The sequence below is a fragment of the Notothenia rossii genome, assembly GCF_949606895.1.
Source record: "Notothenia rossii genome assembly, chromosome: 2".
NCBI classification, from domain to species: domain Eukaryota; kingdom Metazoa; phylum Chordata; class Actinopteri; order Perciformes; family Nototheniidae; genus Notothenia; species Notothenia rossii.
The window spans coordinates 90,147,848-90,166,053 of NC_136904.1; the positions used below are offsets into that span (position 1 = coordinate 90,147,848).

The 18,206-nt window shown below is 40.3% G+C and overlaps 1 protein-coding gene across 1 annotated transcript; it reads right to left on the minus strand.

Moving 5' to 3' along the window:
• Positions 1–1,801: 1,801 nt before the first annotated feature.
• LOC307028571 (putative ribonuclease ZC3H12C) lies at positions 1,802–17,717 on the minus strand. The gene is made up of 6 exons (XM_079663717.1): positions 17,447–17,717; positions 8,648–9,520; positions 7,841–7,980; positions 7,500–7,734; positions 6,845–6,951; positions 1,802–6,665 (listed from the first exon to the last, which is right to left on the minus strand). Exons 2-6 carry the CDS (start codon positions 9,406–9,408, stop codon positions 5,149–5,151), a joined length of 2,760 nt encoding a protein of 919 aa, XP_079519843.1. The 5' UTR covers positions 9,409–9,520; positions 17,447–17,717; the 3' UTR covers positions 1,802–5,148.
• Between the last annotated feature and the right edge of the window lie 489 nt (positions 17,718–18,206).

Below are 18,206 nucleotides of genomic sequence, written 5' to 3' on the forward strand. Positions count from 1 at the left end.
CAGGTTTGTTTTTCGTGCTTCAGTTTTGGGTTTCATTGCCTAAGGCTCAGTAAAGTTCAACATCCCTAAAGCACAAACATTTGAAGAGCCCCACTCCAAAAGACATGTTTTCCTACAATAATAAATACATGAAAAAAGACCAGATAAAACTTGTTTGTGGAAAAGCAATTCAGACATTTTTTTTTTGTTTGCAGTTTAAAACAATGCCTTAGTATTGTACCCAAAAGCGTAGGTACTTCTGACTGGGCTTAATCAATATACCTTATAAATCAGCACAGTTGTACACATGTTTTGGAATAAAACTCTTCATCTGCCAGTAGGACACGGTGAAACAACAGCAATGGTCAAACACTTTAATATCTTCTTTTACATTTTGGTTTAACATAACCACCATTGACCTGAGCAAAGGGGAAACATTGAAAAGCAATAAACAGCATCTTACTTGGCTTTGGTTCCCAAAAAAGGTGGCACTTTATTTTGTTCTGTCATTAAAGCACAGAAGAAATAAAGATGGGATTAACTGGGATAAAACAGGGACATTGTTGCATTTTTACATTTCTTTCACATTGGATTTAAAAAAAACTGAGTCCATTTTAAACAAAAGAGCAAGACATTACAAAACAGCAGGCTATTTGTCCAAATGAAACCCAAATACATTCTTAAAAGTGTATTCAGACTCAACGAGAAAGGAGAAAAATGCCAGAGGATGTGTTCACTGTGGAATACAGGTTACAATTATTCAGCATAAATGACCTTTGTGTCTGTCAAGGTATTATGAGGGCCTGCAGCATGGATTTGATCCCTGATATGTTTAAAGCAAAAAAGAGTGAAAACCTTTGCCACCGTTTTGTACAACAATGATAGCATTGTTGTAAAAAACGGTGGCATAGTTTGCAGAAGAACTCATACCTGAAGTCACATACATTCTTTAGAAAGTAGAAGGCTGTGTCGAAATCGCATACCAATACAGGATATACACTAAACTTGGCATGACAAATGATGTGCAAAGGAATTTCCAGCGAAAACTAATTTAGCAGGAATTTCTAAGTATGAGACTATAGCTTACTGGACATACTGTACTCAACTACCCAAAATGCTGCTTTTTAGACCGTCCAATGGGAAATAGCCCAGCAGATTCAAATAATTGAACGTCATGTAAGATAATTACGATTGATGAAAAGAAAATGCAAGAGAAATACATAATGTACTGTAGATGAAAATATGCCTTAAATAGTAGTTATGTTTAATTTTAATTCAACGGTCGCACGTACCTTTAACTTTCAAATACAGTCATGTTAAGTAGATACATTGCATTGAGTTTACCTGCTGCTGGAAATGGCATTCCTAATCTTTAAACTAGTAGAAAGTATGCAGAACATAAAGATTGTGATAAAGATGTGATTTCGAACACAGCCATAGGGTGCCAATAGGTCGTTCTCCCAGAGGACATTTTGCAACGTCACATGAGAACAAGCACAGGTGTAAATGCTCAAATGAACAACAGCTGAATTCAATTCGCCTGCTTCGGTTTCTGGGCGCTGGTGTGGTTTACATGCTCACAGAGACACTTTAATACAACAAAGCCATTGTTAATGTAACTACTTACACCTGTGCTGAGAGAAAGACTTATAAACGTTTGCTAACAAGCTAGCTTATTGCTACTCGAGTGGAGGTTGACGTGCAGACAGAAAAGTGTGATTTTCCAAAGCTGAAGAACTCATTCTTACTTACAGAGAGGCTTGAGAAAAATAACAGAAAGAACTGCAATGGTAAGTTTGCTGTCTCACACACCACACTCAATCCTGAACACTGTCAAGTAACCTTTGTGGAAAAAACACAACATTAGCACAGTTAGCAACGTTAGCACAGTTAGCAACGTGTAAATCCCTTTAATCAGCAATACTGACTTGAATCTCTTCTTGCAGATAAACATGTACAATTAGAAAAATAGCTCTTAACAAGTTCATGATAATAGAAAATATTTGTTCCCCAATACACTATTAGGGTTTAAATATCCACAGGAATGTTGACACAACACCTTTTAAGAGGTTTGTTTAGTAAAGTTGTGAGTATCTTAACCCTGTAGCACACACAAGCACACAGTGCTAGCCAGACCTACTGTATGACTGACTTAATCAGCCGTTACTTTAAAGCACGAGAGCGTCAGAAAACCAGAAAATAAACTGACAGACAGGAATGACCCAGGACCTGTTCCTGAGGCCAACACGGTTGAAATGACAGTACAGCCCTTGAGAAAAGAGCTTTTCAAGTAAGAGAGCTTCGAGACAACAACGAAGAACATGTTGTGGTTTAAGCTTCCTGGGAAAGGCATCCAAAGGAGAAGAAAGCTATATTCTCCCAAACCAGTCTCACGGCACTTCGTGTTATAGTCACAACATTTATTTAATCTATTAATTCGTATTCACCAACACGATTTTTGCATTTTTTTGTGTCACACAGAACAATTTTAAAAGCAATGTATTTAATTGGTAGTTTCGTGCCTGCAGTGCACCACGTCTTTTTGTCCGGTCGGGTCTTGGAAGACCAGAAGCTGTGTGGTTTATAAAAACATTTTCTTACTCAATATCTTACCCTAACCCTAACCCTTTTATTTTAAATTGTATAATGTCTGAGTTTTGTTGCCGTCCGCGAGGAAAAGAAATGGGGCTCAGAGCCTCAGAATACTGAAATCTGTATTTAAAAAAAAAACAAAAAAACTTTTCCTTCTAATTTGTTATTATTTGGTGCAGACACGAAACATACTACCAATATAAATACATTGCTTCTAAAATCGTTTTGTGTCAGAATACTGAAATCTGTATTTTTTTAAATATCATTTTCCTTCAAATTTGTTATTATTTACATTGCTTTTAAAATCGTTCTGTGTGACACGAAAAAAAAGCGAAAATCGTGTTGGTGAACACGAATCAATAGATTCATTTCGTGACTATAACATGAAATGCTGTGAGACTGTGTTTATTCTCCTCTGTTTTAACGGCAAACACTATTGCCACGTATTTTTGTATTTCTCAACTCTCACTCCAAAGGTTTCAGAAATGCTGTTCTGTGGTGGACTGTGACACTAGCAAGGCTCCAATTTGTCTCATGAGAAATAAGACTACATACCCTTTTAAACATATTTGTTATTTTTAACACCTTTCAACCACGGTCAGTAGCTTTTGGGCTACAGAGTACCATGCTTGTATCATGCTTTCAGTTTAAATAAACAATATCAGTTTCTATTTCTTGCCCATTGAAAAAAGGGAATAAAGAACCCCCTCATATAAATAAGTACCAAAGGTGACAAAGTTTGCCACAAATACTCAAAATATTCAACTCGAAATATATATTTTTTTCATATATTCTTTTATAAAACTTATGATCTTAAAAATGTTTATAGGATACAATTTGTATCAACAAAGAGAAGTGTCATCTGGCTACTAGATATTAAGATAATCAGGCAAAAGTTAGTTTAGTTCTCCAAACAGTTCTTCAGAAATTGAGATAATCCCATTGGTTGACATGGTAATGAAATAGTAGTAATACAAATATCTGTTATTATATAAATTATACTAATTATCTCTTCCGATTCTTTTTTTTTTTTTTAAATGTAGATTACATAGAGATTTGTTTAAATGTGATAATTCAATTAATACATAGAAAAAAGCCATCTAGGCTGCCACATTTCAACAATTCATATTAGCTTACTGCTGCCTTAATAATTGTATTCTGATGACCATGCTGCTTGATGGTCAGAAATTAATAAAAAATGATTATTATTATTATTATCATGTATTTATTTACTCAACCATTAAGTTGTAATTTAACCAATGAGATAACCAGAGCTTCTGAGAAAAAGTTAAACTAAAAACTACGATCTAAGTACAAGTATTTCCAGTGTTGTCATACTCTGAGGGAAGATTTGACTTTGAAGAAGGCGTTTTCCAACTTTCACCTGTCCTGTCTTTTACTGCAAAGGTATGAATGTAACAGAGGGGCACAAGGGAGTTATACCCTATTCGAGGGGCTTAACCTTCCCTTTGGTGTCACCACTGACAAAGGAGACCCTGTGTTTCATGCAAGACAGACATTCACACACATTAAAGGTAATAAATTAACACGTATTTTAAATTAAAATCATAAAAATACCAACAATCTTCTTCTCTCACCTAAACATTTATGGTGACCATGATCTACTGCCACAGTCATATGATATTGAACTTTGACATGATTTAAAGATAGAAAAGAACAGAAGTTGTGTTGTGTTACAAACAAAAAAAGAAGTCAGCACTGAAAGCTGATAAAGCGTGAAGTCAGCTGACAGGGCTATCCTACCAGAGGAAATAAACTCTTTTTCAAAAGTGAACAACAGCTTGGGGTTTTCTAATGGAGTTTTTGCTCTCTTCTTTTGTGGGTGCCTCTTGAGTTTCACTTCCCTGTGGGGAAAATCCACCAAATATCACCAAATCAACCGATCGGCCACCTGTCAGTATGCAGAGAAACCCTTGCACCGTTTGTTGAGCTAATCTGAGCATTAAATACGCTAGGAAAATATTCAAAATGTGTATTTAAGTTTTACAATTTAGTAGATTCCTTTACACACCCCAAGTTGTCATGATCTCAGTGACTGGAAAACAGAAGTATTTCGCCCAGATGGAAAGTACGACTTTGAGCTATACCCTGATATGATTGCCGAAAAGAAAAGCTGCGAGAACACAGCAATAACAAAAAAGTGCAAAAAAACATAATAATTTCAAAATATGTAAATAACTTAAAATATAACAAATTAATTAATTTAAAATTGACAACACTGTCACCCTTTATGACACATTTAAAGCCTCCCTAAGAACCCCAATTTCCCTTGCTCAAACAATCAAATTAAACCCAGACTTTACCTGATCTTAAGTGCTGAAATAGCAGACATATTATAGAAAAATATGGCAATTTGGGGATCTCCCTTTACAAAAAATACCATTTAGAATTAACAAGACTTCCCTGCAATAAAATAAGCAGTCCATTACCAACTTAAGGAGCTTTGTATCTTGTGCTTTTGGTCTATGTAAGTCCAACCTGACTTAAATAACTAAGATGACCGTAGGTAATAAACCTGCAGAAGACATCTCAGTTAAGATGAAACTGTAACTTCATTCAAGAACCGTGCTGCGATTTCTCCATCAGAATCGCAGCTGCAAGCTCCTGAGCATCCACCATATGAGAATTCCTGGTCATTACCATCCTCACTAAATCTGGCGGGAAGATGCGGCACAAGTTAACAAACACCTTCTCCCTGAGGTCCTGGTATCGACCTAAGGCAGGAGGCTCCTGGTGCTGAGGCACTGAGGGCAGCAGGTGGCTTTTGTGGGTAGTAATGGGTGGAAGGGATAACTGGTGAAGGGGTGGAAGAGTTGATGCTGAAAGGCCATGCGGTGACGAATGGGTTTGCCTGCCCCAAGGAGAGTGCCAAGCCTTCTCATGGACTTCTGGAAAGCTCTGGAAAGCATACGGATCATAACAAGGCTTAGGGGACTGCTGGTAATGTGGGTCCCAGTTCATCTGATGCTGTAGTGGTGGGTTAATCACAGAGTGGTTCCTTCGGGATTGAAGTGGCGACCCCTTGTACATTTGGGAGTCCTGGAGCCCACCATCCTGCCAAACGGAGCCCATCAAATTGCGGCCAAGAGGGGAGTTCTGAACGTGGGAGTGAGCCGTGGACGTTTGGGGTGACCGAGCTGGAAATTCCCCTTGGAAACTGCTCCCGAATGGATGCTGAAAGTGGGGTGGGATGTAGGCTGAAGGGGACTGGAAGGGACGAGGAGATCCATGAGAGGTAACAGAAGCTGGCAGGTCTTCGAGGCCATAATCATGTTTTCTCCGCAGAGCTTGAGGAACAGGATAGCCATGAGGATGCTGGCCAAATCCAGGAGGAACGCGGCTTACAGCGTGGGAAAACTGGCCAGAGCAGTGATGATGGTGGTGAGGATGGTGGTGGTGATGGTGGCACTTGTGGCCATCGTCTAACACGGGGTCAGGGGAGAAAGAGTCTGAGCTTAAGCTTCCTTCACTGCCAAAGTCTGACAGCAGCGATCCACCTCTCAGATCAGCAGGGAAGAAGCGTTCAGGACTCTGTGGCACAACCAGACCGAGGCTGGAGTAGTTCTTTACCATTGAGCTGTAGCTAGGCTCTGGAGACTCACATCTGTGGTAGGTTTCAGCCTGGCTTGGTCCAGAGGCTCCAGAAGCCCTCCCTCCACCAGTAACCCCAGGATGCTCCCAGTGGTCAAAGCTTCCTAAGGACGGCGGCCCGCCTGGAGCAGGATACCCAATAAGGCTGCTGCTACAGCTGCTGCTGCTACTGCTGCTTCCCCGACGCCCGTCCACTTTGGACTGGATACGAAACCTGTCCTCCACGAGGTCAGTTAAGGAGCTCTGAAGGCTGGGGTTCGGCTGTTTCTTTGGGGTGCTCTGACTTGGCTCAGCCTCGGCCATTCCTACTGCTACACCATAACTTTGGTTTTTCACTGTCAGGGCATCTTCCAGCAGGCCTCTAGAAGCTACTGATGACATTTTGGCACTGGCACGAAGCTCATCAGCCACGGCACGCTGGGGCTGGCTGCCTCTTTCAGGGTGGTAAAACTTGCACTTGTGGCCATATGTGCATTTCTTACCTAAAGGACAAAGAAAGAAAAACATTCTGCATCAATGCATTGGAATGAAAATATATCATAGCATGTTGGTTAATGGAAAACTTTCGCATCGATTTAATCTGTGTTAATTCCATGTATTTTCAAAATCAAAACAACTGGGGCTAAGAAGGCACAACAAAAAATACAGTTAATATTTTTACCATAAGGACACGGCTGCTTCCTGTGCTCAGGAACAATAGGTATTTTCCTCAGGAAGTTCTCCAGACTGGGTCCATGTCGTCCCAAAGGGTCATCTGGTGGCATGAACCTGAATACACAATTAATAGATTAAACAGCAATCAAACATATTCCTAAACAATATATTAAATAAATAGATAAAACTGACAAATGGAGTATCTTTTGTACAGAGGGGATTTGATCGGTGAAGTATCAATCAATCAATCAATGTTTATTTATATAGCCCAATATCACAAATGTTACATTTGTCTCAGTGGACTTCACAGTTTGTACAGAATATCAGTATGACAATACGACACCCTCTGTCCTTAGACCCTCACATCGTACAAGGAAAAACTTCCAGAGAAAACCCCACAGTTTAAAGGGAAAAATGAAGAAAGTAATAATGAAGAACAGTCAAAAGATCAAAGGAACATAAATGAGGAAATGAAAGTGTCTTATAAGCAAAAGGGAAGTCCTCAAAAAAAAATTTCTGCAAAAATGCACTATGCAAATGGTAGAGGAAAACCGGCTTGGTTTTAACATCTTTTACAACTGACAGAAAATAAGTTGTTTTCCGTGTTCTAAAATAATTAACAAATTCTCCAACTGAACATCCCTAAGGCATGTGTTTCTTACTTGTCATTTACAAAGGAGTACATCAGTAGACGCTCATCAATGAATTTCTTCCACTCTGGCTTTTCATTGGCCAAGTCACGGTAGTTGTCATTGGAAACAATGATGCCGGCGGACTCGTAGGCCAGTTTGACGATGAAGCGGTCATCGTAGCAAACCACTCTGCGTCCCTGCACACGGCGAGACGGAGTGAAGACCAGAATCTTCTCTTTCTCTAGTCGCCGTAAGACGTCTTGGTCTAAAGAAAGACAGAATTCAGTTCAACAGAAAAAAATGTCAGGAAGAAGTTGAAGAAAGTTCCATGTTCGAGTCATTGAATGAATAAAAACATTAGCAATTGTTACCTGTGATAAGAGCATCGGGACGGGACTGCTCTTTTCTCCAGGCAGGGACAAAAACAGTTATGTCTCTATGGCCTTGCTCCAAAAACCAATCAACAGCAAGCTGGATGCCTTGGCAGGAGAATACCTCCTTATTTCCATGACTGAAAGACATGTTTAGGGAACAATCAGTAATGTGAATGCAAACAAAAGACTTGTCCTACTACCAACATTTAAACTGCTGCATTGAATATGACCTAGTTTTGCCAACTTTTAGATTTAGATTAGATTCAACTTATTGTCATTACGTAGTACAGGTACTATGTAACGAAACGGTTTCTCTGCATTTGACCCATCCTAGTGTTAGGAACAGTGGGCTGCCTTTATGTAAGGCGCCTGGGGAGCAGTGTAGGGAACGGTGCCTTGCTCAGGGACACCTCGATAGCACTTGGTCGTTCCGGGACTTGAACTGGTGACCTTCCAGTTGCCAAGCCAAGTCCCTATGGACTTCGCCACCAACTTATACTCTACATCAGCAATATTAATCATTTACTGTGGTTAATAGTTCCTTTGCTTTTTTTTTACTAATATATATTTAGACTGTAAGTTAATATGCACATTGCACTGTCATCGCTACTACCTCTGCTTTTAACACTCTTATTTATTTATTGTCTATTTTTTACTGCAGTGAGAGTTGCCAAAGAAATGTATATTAGAAAGATCTATTTTACAAGATGGGGTTTTATACGGGGGGCATTAAGCATCAAGCATTAGTGCATTCACAATGTAAAATATGGCCACGTAGAAGTTAGAAACCCTTTACTTCCTCACCTCATGGCTACGTTGCTTCCATCGACAACAACTGGTCTGAGGTTGTCTTTGTCGTCCAGAAGCTGGGACGGACACAGCATCCGACAGGAGTCCAGAGAGGAGTTGTTAGAGGAGGCGAAGGAGCCGTTCAAAGAGGACAACGGAGAGGAGGAAAGAGACTGGGAGGCAGTGGAACCTCCTTGTTGCTCCATCTCTGTCTTGGTTCCCAGTTTGACCAGCTCACCCAGGATGTCATTGATGAGTGCGTCGGGGCCCAGTTTCCTCAGCACCAGCAGCACCAGCGCCTCAGAGTAGCCTAGCTTGAGAGCAAACTCCACTTTGGCGCGGTATTCTGTGGCGGGGTCAGTGGGAGATGAGGTTTCTGGCTGTGGGGGGTCTGCAGGGGTTCGGTTTGGAGACAGGTCCAGCCTGACTGTCGGAAAGACTGAAGAGGACTCTTGGAGGTGTACATCCTGCTGTTCTTGCTGAGGGTTTGGAGTTTCTGAATTGGACCCATTCTGGAGCCGCTCATCGTCACTGTCAGAGAAGTTACTGCAACTACTGCTGCTGCTGTAGCAGGAATTAGTACTAAAGCTTGTGCTACTGTTACTGCTGTTACTCTGGGCGCCTTCTGTGACCTGTAAGACCCCTAAATTACCAGCGACCGTCACAGTGCTCAGGCCGACCTGCCGTTCAGCACCTTCCACGTGGAGGTAGTCCAGATCCAGCTCCAGGCTATGCATGTGGCCTGTTCCATCCTCCAGATGGTCCTTCACGCCCATGAAGCTGTCTCATACATCCAGCTCCACGTCCTCCGTGACCTCCTGAGTACCTGACAGACCCCACTGTTACTGCAGGTAGAAAACAGCTCACTGACTCGTTCTGAGAGTGAAGCTTGAGGGAGACACAAGAAGTGAACGGTTAAATTCCTGAGGGCTGCATGAAAGGGTAATTCTCAACCCGGACAATTAGGTCCACCTAGGCGACATCAGGTCAGAGGTATCACGTTCTCAGTGGAAAATGCGATACATTTAAAATCATATATGTTCCTTTTGAGATGCTTAATTTGCAGAAAAGGTGAATGTTACCTTGCAGTAACATGCTCACACTTCAGACCAAAGCACTTTCATCCAACCGTACAAATGCACATCATTTAAAAGATTGTTTTTTTCTGTTTGTTGTTCTCTATACTGCTTTCCAAATTTCTCCTAGTAGGACAATAAAGATTAAATGAATCCGTATGGTCCGATATATAGCAAGAGTGCTGCAGCCGGCAGCCATGAAATTGGTTGCAATGCACCCCCAATGCACGCTTAAAGTTGTATTTTTGCCACTGACAGACTCGGATAGTAATCATCTGACAACACTAGGGAAAAGACCCCACAGAGAAATAAAGTCATGTGTCCCTACCTTCAGGATTCTCTCAGATCTAAAGGGCGTCTGGCTCACATTGTGACCTCTGAGTTAAAGATCACCTTTATCTGCCTCTCCTGCCATCTCAAGTAACCTCAGCAATGCAAACAACTCCAGTTACCCTCTTCATCAGAAACATGGAAATAAGTAGAGCCCATTGTCTTTAAAGGTCTGGCAGCTCCAGCCCCAAGTGTACCGATTGAGCTCTCACAACAGAATTGACTAAAAACATTAAGTAGTTCTTAAATGCAAGTCCTTTGTTGAGGCATTGAATACAGCAGGCTTTTAAAGGTAGAAGGGGCAAGTTGGAACTTCCCGTACCTGCCCTCCCACTTAGTTACTCATTTGCATGTTAGCAATGAGGAGCACTTTTGTCAATGCAGCATCAATAAGACTTGAGGCCAGAGCCAAACTGCTCTGATATAAGCATGTTCCTCCCCTCCCATTGCACATGCCATGATGGGCCTGCCATTGTGTATTGCCAATTGCAAAACCCTCATTGGCTGTGAGCTAAAAACACAAAATACTACAGAAAGGCTTTCAGCCACTCCCAGATATTTATGAATCCAAAAATGTGTGAACAGAGCTTTAGCCTTAGGCTGCAGATTATACATGTCACACGTGTGAAGGAACCTTTGCCATAACAAACACTCATTAATCCTCATCACTGACTTTCTGGTCAAACCTGCAAAACATTACAGCAACAGATCAGGAGCTGGAAGTCTTGTTATCTAAAGGAACAACTCTCAATTTGCCTGAAATATACAACTGTATTTTGGGGGGAAATGTAGTCTTATAAGGAACGCATCATATTATAGTAGAAAACCTGACATTTTTCAATTTACAACCGCAACACATAACCTGTTACTCAAGTGTTGTGTTAAAGGGTTTTTAAGATGCCTAGCCTACAGGGATCTTTTGCTTTGTTGAGTGTTCTTTCACCAACACCATTTTTAAATGTTATCAGCAGTTGAAATGGTCATTATGAATGCTAATCGCTGCCATTGTAATGCATCAATCAGGCCAAACTGTACCTCGTGGAAATGAAACCAAGGCATTGTTAAACCGCATAAAGCGTGATGTTTTGAACACAAACAAAACAACGTCTTTAGGTTTAGACAACACAACTGATGTTTAGTTTCTTGAAAGGATTGTGTTTTGGGTCAAAATATCTGCCAAACCAAGTGAAACACAATGTTGTCCTTCAGCAAACACCAGCTTCCTGGATGAAAGTCATGTGTTTCATGCTATTTTTTGCTTTTTATACTAAATCACCTCAACAACGACTAATCACTGCAGCTCCACCTACTGTAGCAAAGATCTACTCACATTGAAGTCAAAGCAGGATTTATAGGCTTTTCATGAAGGATTGAAGTACCCTTAATAGAATAACAGGTCCATCCAGCCTCTTTTCCTTTCCAGAGTGTGGTTCACTGATTTGATCAAACAAAGAGGGATCTGTTGTGATGGGATATTGCATGGTGACCCCTTTTTAAATAAACAACATGTGTTGCTTGCTCCTACGTCTCTCACACAAACACACATAGCTATACTTAACAAAGGTCTCCTTAAATGGTCTTTATCCTGGGATCTAGTTCAGTCTTGTTTGCCCTTAGTACAACATCAGGGCTTTTGTTCATTGTGGTGCAGATTATGAAAAATGAGAACAATGGGCAAGGTCCTTCTTACAGTTGCCTCTACTTGTCTTTTTGCTAAAAATTATTTAAAGTCAAGATCGGTGCTCACTGGATCCAATGCATTTAACACCGGCTCACAAACAAACCAGTCAGTGTCAGTGTTAGATTGTTAGGTTATTTATCCGTGGAAATACCCATGAGGGGTTTTTCCAAAGCGTCAAACTGATACCAGGTCTGTTAAACGTTGTTACTGCAGGACAGAGAACCACTTAAATGCTAAACTGGCGGCTGTGGCTCAGTGGATAGAGTGCTGGACTTTGAATCAGGGGGTAGCAAGTTCGAGTCCCACTGCAGTCAGCATGTCGTTGTGTCCCTGGGCAAGACCCTTCACCAAAAAAATTGCTCCTGTGGGGATGGTCCACAGTATTGAAAGTACAGTATGTAAGTACAAAAGTACAAATGACATGTAATGTAAATGAAAGCAGTTTCTATTAAGCATTTCAATTGTAGGTTTACAGCTTTTTGGATGTTAAACCGTTTGTAGCTGATTCATTTGTTACTGTGCTTCCATGAAGGGGATTTCTTTTTCAAATGAAGGAAGATAATAATCAGGAATAATACCTTTGAAAATGCAGATTATGCATAAAACAAGAGAGGCTGTGCAACACAAATAACGCTTCAGCAGGAAATATAACGAGACTGTTTTACTATGCTGAGTGAATGGGAAGTTTTCAATGATTACCATGAGAACAGCTACTTTAAAGACTTCTTAGCTTACTCATATTATCCCTACATTTTGATACATACAGTACAACCATCTTCTTAAAATAAACATATATGCTAGTGTCAATTTGGATACTTCCATTAGTGGACTTTCCTGTCGTACACTGTGTTCTTTCTTATTGAATTTGGACTGGGTGGTGGGGTCTCAAATCGAACATGGTTGCTGTACACTCATTCGAAAAGAGTTAAAATCATTACAGAATGCTACATTTACCAAATAGAACATTTATTTCTAACATCAGTATAGCTGAACGTAGTGAATGCAATTTGTATTGAAGCAATCATAAGGGTCCAAGTTTTTGACATGTACAAGTAAACCACCTGGGTACTCAGTGCACTGCAATATCGAGATACAGCAATAATGTTGCTCTCTGTAACATTAGTACCTGAACAATAAATTACTTTAAACTAAGTAAGTAAAAGATCAGAGCCCTAGCCCATTTTATTTAGGCACTTGAAACACAATCTTTATCAACCATTCCCAACAAATTGAGTCAAAAGTCTCTTAGCTAAAGCACCGGAAAGCAGGGTCCTCTTAATGTCTCGACCCCGACGTCTCAGCTGCCACGCCACTGTTTGTCACCCTGAATGCCACAAGAGAGCTGGAATAATTTAGTTCGCCAACAACAAAAGAGGCACAAAGGGGAAGAGTGAGAGTGTGTGTGAGTGTGTGTGTCAGGGGGTGGGGGGAAGAAGTGTGTCTGGCTTGCCGTCCTTCAACAATGCAGCTGCCTCCCAATCTGTCCCACTGTGACGGTGGTATTGTTCTCCACTCCCGAGCAGCGTGCACAGACGGAGGCTGGGGGGCTTTTTAAACCCGTTCACCCCCCCCACACACACACACACACACATACACACACACACACCAGCCTGGGTCACAGGTTGCCAGACGGAGATTTTGAGGAGTCAGCAGAAATATGAAAGTGACACAGCGAGTGTGAATGGCCTCGTCAGAATCAGACTGTATGAATTATCATCGCAGTCAATATGGCTCTAATTCCTCTGCTCTGACTTTACAAAAATATGTAAAATAAGACAAATAGAACATAATAATTGTGGATCTACTCTAGAAGCTCTCCTATGGTGGAAAAAGCCCAGATAATCAAATCCGGAGGACAAAAAGCGTCTGCCGTAGTGAATGAAAGTAAATTACATTAAAGCAAATCTCATTTCGGAAAAAACAGAAGCTGTTTTCGAAACAATTACCACATTATAAAAGTACAGTAACATCACTGTTGTGCAATATGTTAAAATGCTGTCCTCAGTTCTTTGTGCACTTCCCAATACTGTAACTACAAAGTTGTTATATAACGCAGCAAATATAATGCACATTCATCTAGCAGCTATTTCATTACTTCCTACTTATTCACTTCATTTTATATAACGTTGCTGCGTACCCTTTTAGTAATTGGAATGTTAAATAATGATTTGATTCTAAATGTGTATTATTGTGTGCATGCCACTTGACTAAACAATGTTTTAATGTGGCTTTATCAGTAGTGTTTCTTTGCTGTAACAATGTAACTAGAGATGTCCCGATCCGATCACGTGATCGGGGATCGGAGCCGATCACGTGATTTTCAAAAGATTGGAATCGGGAGGAAAAAAATCGGGGATCGGGATTTATTTTTTTTTAAATACTTTTTTTTTAAATGTTGTATTCAATGTTACAAAACAAAAATGACCATGTTCAAGTCTTAAAGTCATCCTGAGGCCTTAGTTTTGGTTTCAAATGACAGAACATCATGTATGTGTTGCTTCTTTGGGGCTTGTTTTCATAGACCTGGTTGCTTATTTCTCTCAAATCTGGCAACAGAGTGGGCGCAGTGTCTAATTGTAGCAGTAAGCTAACGAGTACTGAAAGCTTTATTTTGTTTTGATCCAATGCTGCACAACTGAACTGATCCAATGCTGCTGTGAAAGAAAGAAGCTATATCCATGTTGGATAGAATATCCAATTTAAATTAAAAAAAAAACCTTAAGGGACAACTTGAATGCTTTTTTTTCTCTTAATGCATTGCATAAAGATCGGATCGGGAAAAATCGGTATCGGCAAATTGTCAAAATCAAATGATCAGAATCGGATCGGGAGCAAAAAAAGGTGATCGGGACATCCCTAAATGTAACATTCCCCTCTGTTGGACTAAACTACCTTTTTGTTTCGTAATACAACCTGAAACGTATTAATGCTCATCATCACTTCAGATTTAGTCAAGTGAAATATTATTGTTTCTTATTATCTCGCAGTCTTTCCACAGCAAATTATTTATATTTTCACTGTTTTAGTTCTGTTTCTTCTTCTATTTTAAGATTGTTTAAATGTTTATTTTCTACTTTTTTTATTTCTAATAATGTGCAATACTTTGTTTTACATGCTGCTGCAATGAAAACATTTCCCAATTTTGGGATCAATAAAGTATATCTTATCTTATCTCAATTCTATAACTGTGGCTGCTGTGGAATATTACAGAAGTTGCATTTCCTTTTGTGGAGAACATGGATGTTGACACAAAATAGCTTTAGCGAAATGTCACAAATGAACACACAATGAATGATCTACAAAAACCAACAGAAACCAAATTATTGATAGAAAACCAAATGATATGTTCATTATGGAACGTTTTACAGCCATATTTTGCTATCAAAACTCTTTTTGAAAGATTATGAATGACTTTTAGTGTAATTGAATATACTGACATGTTGTTATTGATATGGAATTAAAAACAGTTAACCCAAAATAAACTTTATAGGCGAGCATAAAACTGATCACTTTCTCCTGCTTTAAGGGTTTTGTGATTATATACATCTGCACAGGAAGAAATTATGTTTGGGAAGATTGTGCTACGAACTGATTTTGTGGAAATGATTGCTGTTGATTGACTTGAATTGAATTGATTGACTGTTGAATGATTGACTGACAATCTGATATCAAAAATAACATAAGAAGCCGGTTTATGGTGTTCTCTGCAAATCAAAACTACAAGAATATTGATTTATAAAATGGATTTTCTGTATTTCATTCGATGGCTTTCAATGTCATATAAAACAGAATAAGTTGTAATTTGAACTGTTTTTGGTTTCAGTAACAAACATTTAGCAACTTTTCTGTTGAACAAAATCGCTGCAACTGCGATTATTCAGCTCAGAAAGGCTTATGGTAATAGTGGTAATATGAATACCTGGCTGCTAAACCCTCAGAACTGTATTTTGTAAATTGTGTAACTTTTTTTATTATAATTGATGCATGCTTCTTAGGTTACATTAAGCTGTCTGGTTATTTTCTGCTGTAACAATGTGAATGTCCCCTCTGTGGGAAGAATAAAGGTATTCTGATTCTGATTCCATTTGCCAGGGTTTGGAATCCAAGTCCGTACGAACATACGGAAAGAAAAACTCATCTACCAAATCATTTCTCTATAGGTGTGTAAGTGGGTGGGGGGATCTTTCCACAGTGAGCAGATGCTTCGCCCTCCACCTCAGTGACCCAGCCCGCCTGCACTCTGTATCTCAGTATGTGTCATGATGATCCCCGGGTTAGCCCCCATGGGGGAGTGTATGGAGGGATGATCCCCCCCGAGGCAGACCCTGACCGGTCCCTCAGGGCCGACGCATGGCTGCCATTTACCGGCTGAGCCCGGAGAGCCAGTCTGCCACACAGAGACCGGCTGGGAAGGGGGACAAAGGGGGTGTTCAGGGTTGGAGGGGGTGGGGCTATATATGGGCAGAGGGGGCAACAGATGCCTCCTGAAACCACAGGGGACCTCCATGAAAGCATCCTTCCCCCCCCCTCCTGCAACTGGTGGTGTCCAGATTCAGCCTCAGTGATACATATCACCACTGTCTGTGGGTAGCACTCACTTTCACCTCTCAGCTGTGCAGACTCTCAGTCCCTTACGTATTTTTTCCACTCCCCTGTTACTGAACCCAGGAGCATATTTCTTCATATTTTGTTCCGCAACCATCACTAAATACAATATATCCTTATTGGTTTGGGATTGACACAATCACCACAGTAAAATCCTAACTAAAAACCCACCTGTTCAAATAAGTCCTGTAGTGCTCACCATCATCTGTTCCCATCATTTGTGTCCACTTTGATTGTCTCCTCCATGTTTGCCTGTTTGTGTTTTTATCATGGTTTGTTGCAGTATTTATACAATTGTACGGTGTCCTTGGGTGACGTGAAAGGCACCCTTAAAAAAAACTAGTACTATTTTTATTATTTATTAAATTGGAGTGAAATTGAACTTGTTATTGCATTGTTGGGGACACCCAAGGAATGTCACCCAAAGCCTTTCCGTCCACCTCAATTTCACTCATGAACACACTTTATATATCTACTTAAAGCTTCCTAAGTGAACGGAGCATAAACTACTTTGGGAAATTGCATGGCAACACATCCAATAGTTGAGATTTCATTCTAGAAGTTGTAGACGAACGGACATTGCTACCATCTGTTAGCATAGCTTAAACATACTATGCTTTTATTAGAGGCTTAGTATGTCTATAAATACATGTTTGAGTGTTTTCTTAATATGGAGATTTGAAACTTGTAACATGTAAAACAGATTTAAGCTAGAGACAAAAAAGATCATCACAACTTTGACAGTTTCTTTGTCTGGCTAACTCTTTGCAGTTGTTAAGATTTGATAAATGTTATGCTGGAAGTTGTAGACTAAAACTGATTTAAACTGGAGAACATAACTCAACCATCAGAATAACTTTTACAGTTTCTTTGTCTGGCTAACTCTTTGCAGCATTTTGGTCATTTTTTCACAAGTAAGCTGTTGTTGAGTTACATTTATGAGTTAAGTTCAAAGACTATATGTTTGTGGAGCATGATTAGGGGCATTTCAAGATAAAAAAGGATGTAAACAATGAACAATGCAAAACACTACAACTTATGATAAAACATGATAAGAGCGCTTTCAGTATTCCTTAATATGTAAGCCCAGGCCAAAAGCACAAGAAAAGAAAAAACACTTACCTCACAGCTCCAAGAAAAACAGAAACGCAGCAAAACAGGGAAGGCAACAACTCCTACGAGTTCTTTCCAGCCACGGTACCTTTGGTCATTCCAACAGTAAAGCACAAAGTCAAAAATAACTTCAGGGGGAGTTTCCCAATAATGGTGGTTGTAAATTAAGCCCAAAATTCCTTATTCAAGCAAAATCTCAGTATCCAATCTCCAGCATCCAATACTTAAAGAGTTGGAGAAAGTAAAGCTTTGATTCAATCCAAGAGTCTGAGCAAAATTAGTTTCCTGGTAGCAGCAATCCTATGAGAACAGCCTTTTTTTTGGTTGAGAAGCAGAGTGCAATGTCCTGAGGCGGCAGGTTAAGCAGTGTGACTGACAAACAGATGGAGTGTAAAGCATCTAGCAGCTTCTTCCTCCTCCTCCTTCTCACACTGGGTCTGCCTCCTGACCAATAGGAAGGCAGAGATCTGACCACAGACACACACGTCTCACTTTTCCTGTCTTCACTGTCTATTCTGTACACACACACACACACTTACACACACCAATCACCCCTCTCTCCACCAATAGAAAGGGACCCTAAGATAAGCAAGGATATCTTCTCCCCCCACCCCAAACTTCACAGACACACAGACACAGACACACACACACACACACACACACACACACACACACACACACACACACACACACACCACCAGCCCATCCGCCGGCTTGAGCCATGAATGGACGAGAAGGCGTGAGTTGACAATGGTAGGGAGGGGGACAC

What these genes read in the sequence shown, in the direction of transcription:
- LOC307028571 (XM_079663717.1), bottom strand. Translation starts at nt 9,408, where the DNA reads ATGGGCGTGAAGGACCATCTGGAGGATGGAACAGGCCACATGCATAGC. An exon ending in GGAAGCAACGTAGCCATGAG is followed by an intron (nt 7,981 to 8,647) that starts GTGAGGAAGTAA and finishes CATGTCTTTCAG; the next exon opens with TCATGGAAATAAGGAGGTAT. An exon ending in TCCCGATGCTCTTATCACAG is followed by an intron (nt 7,735 to 7,840) that starts GTAACAATTGCT and finishes GTCTTTCTTTAG; the next exon opens with ACCAAGACGTCTTACGGCGA.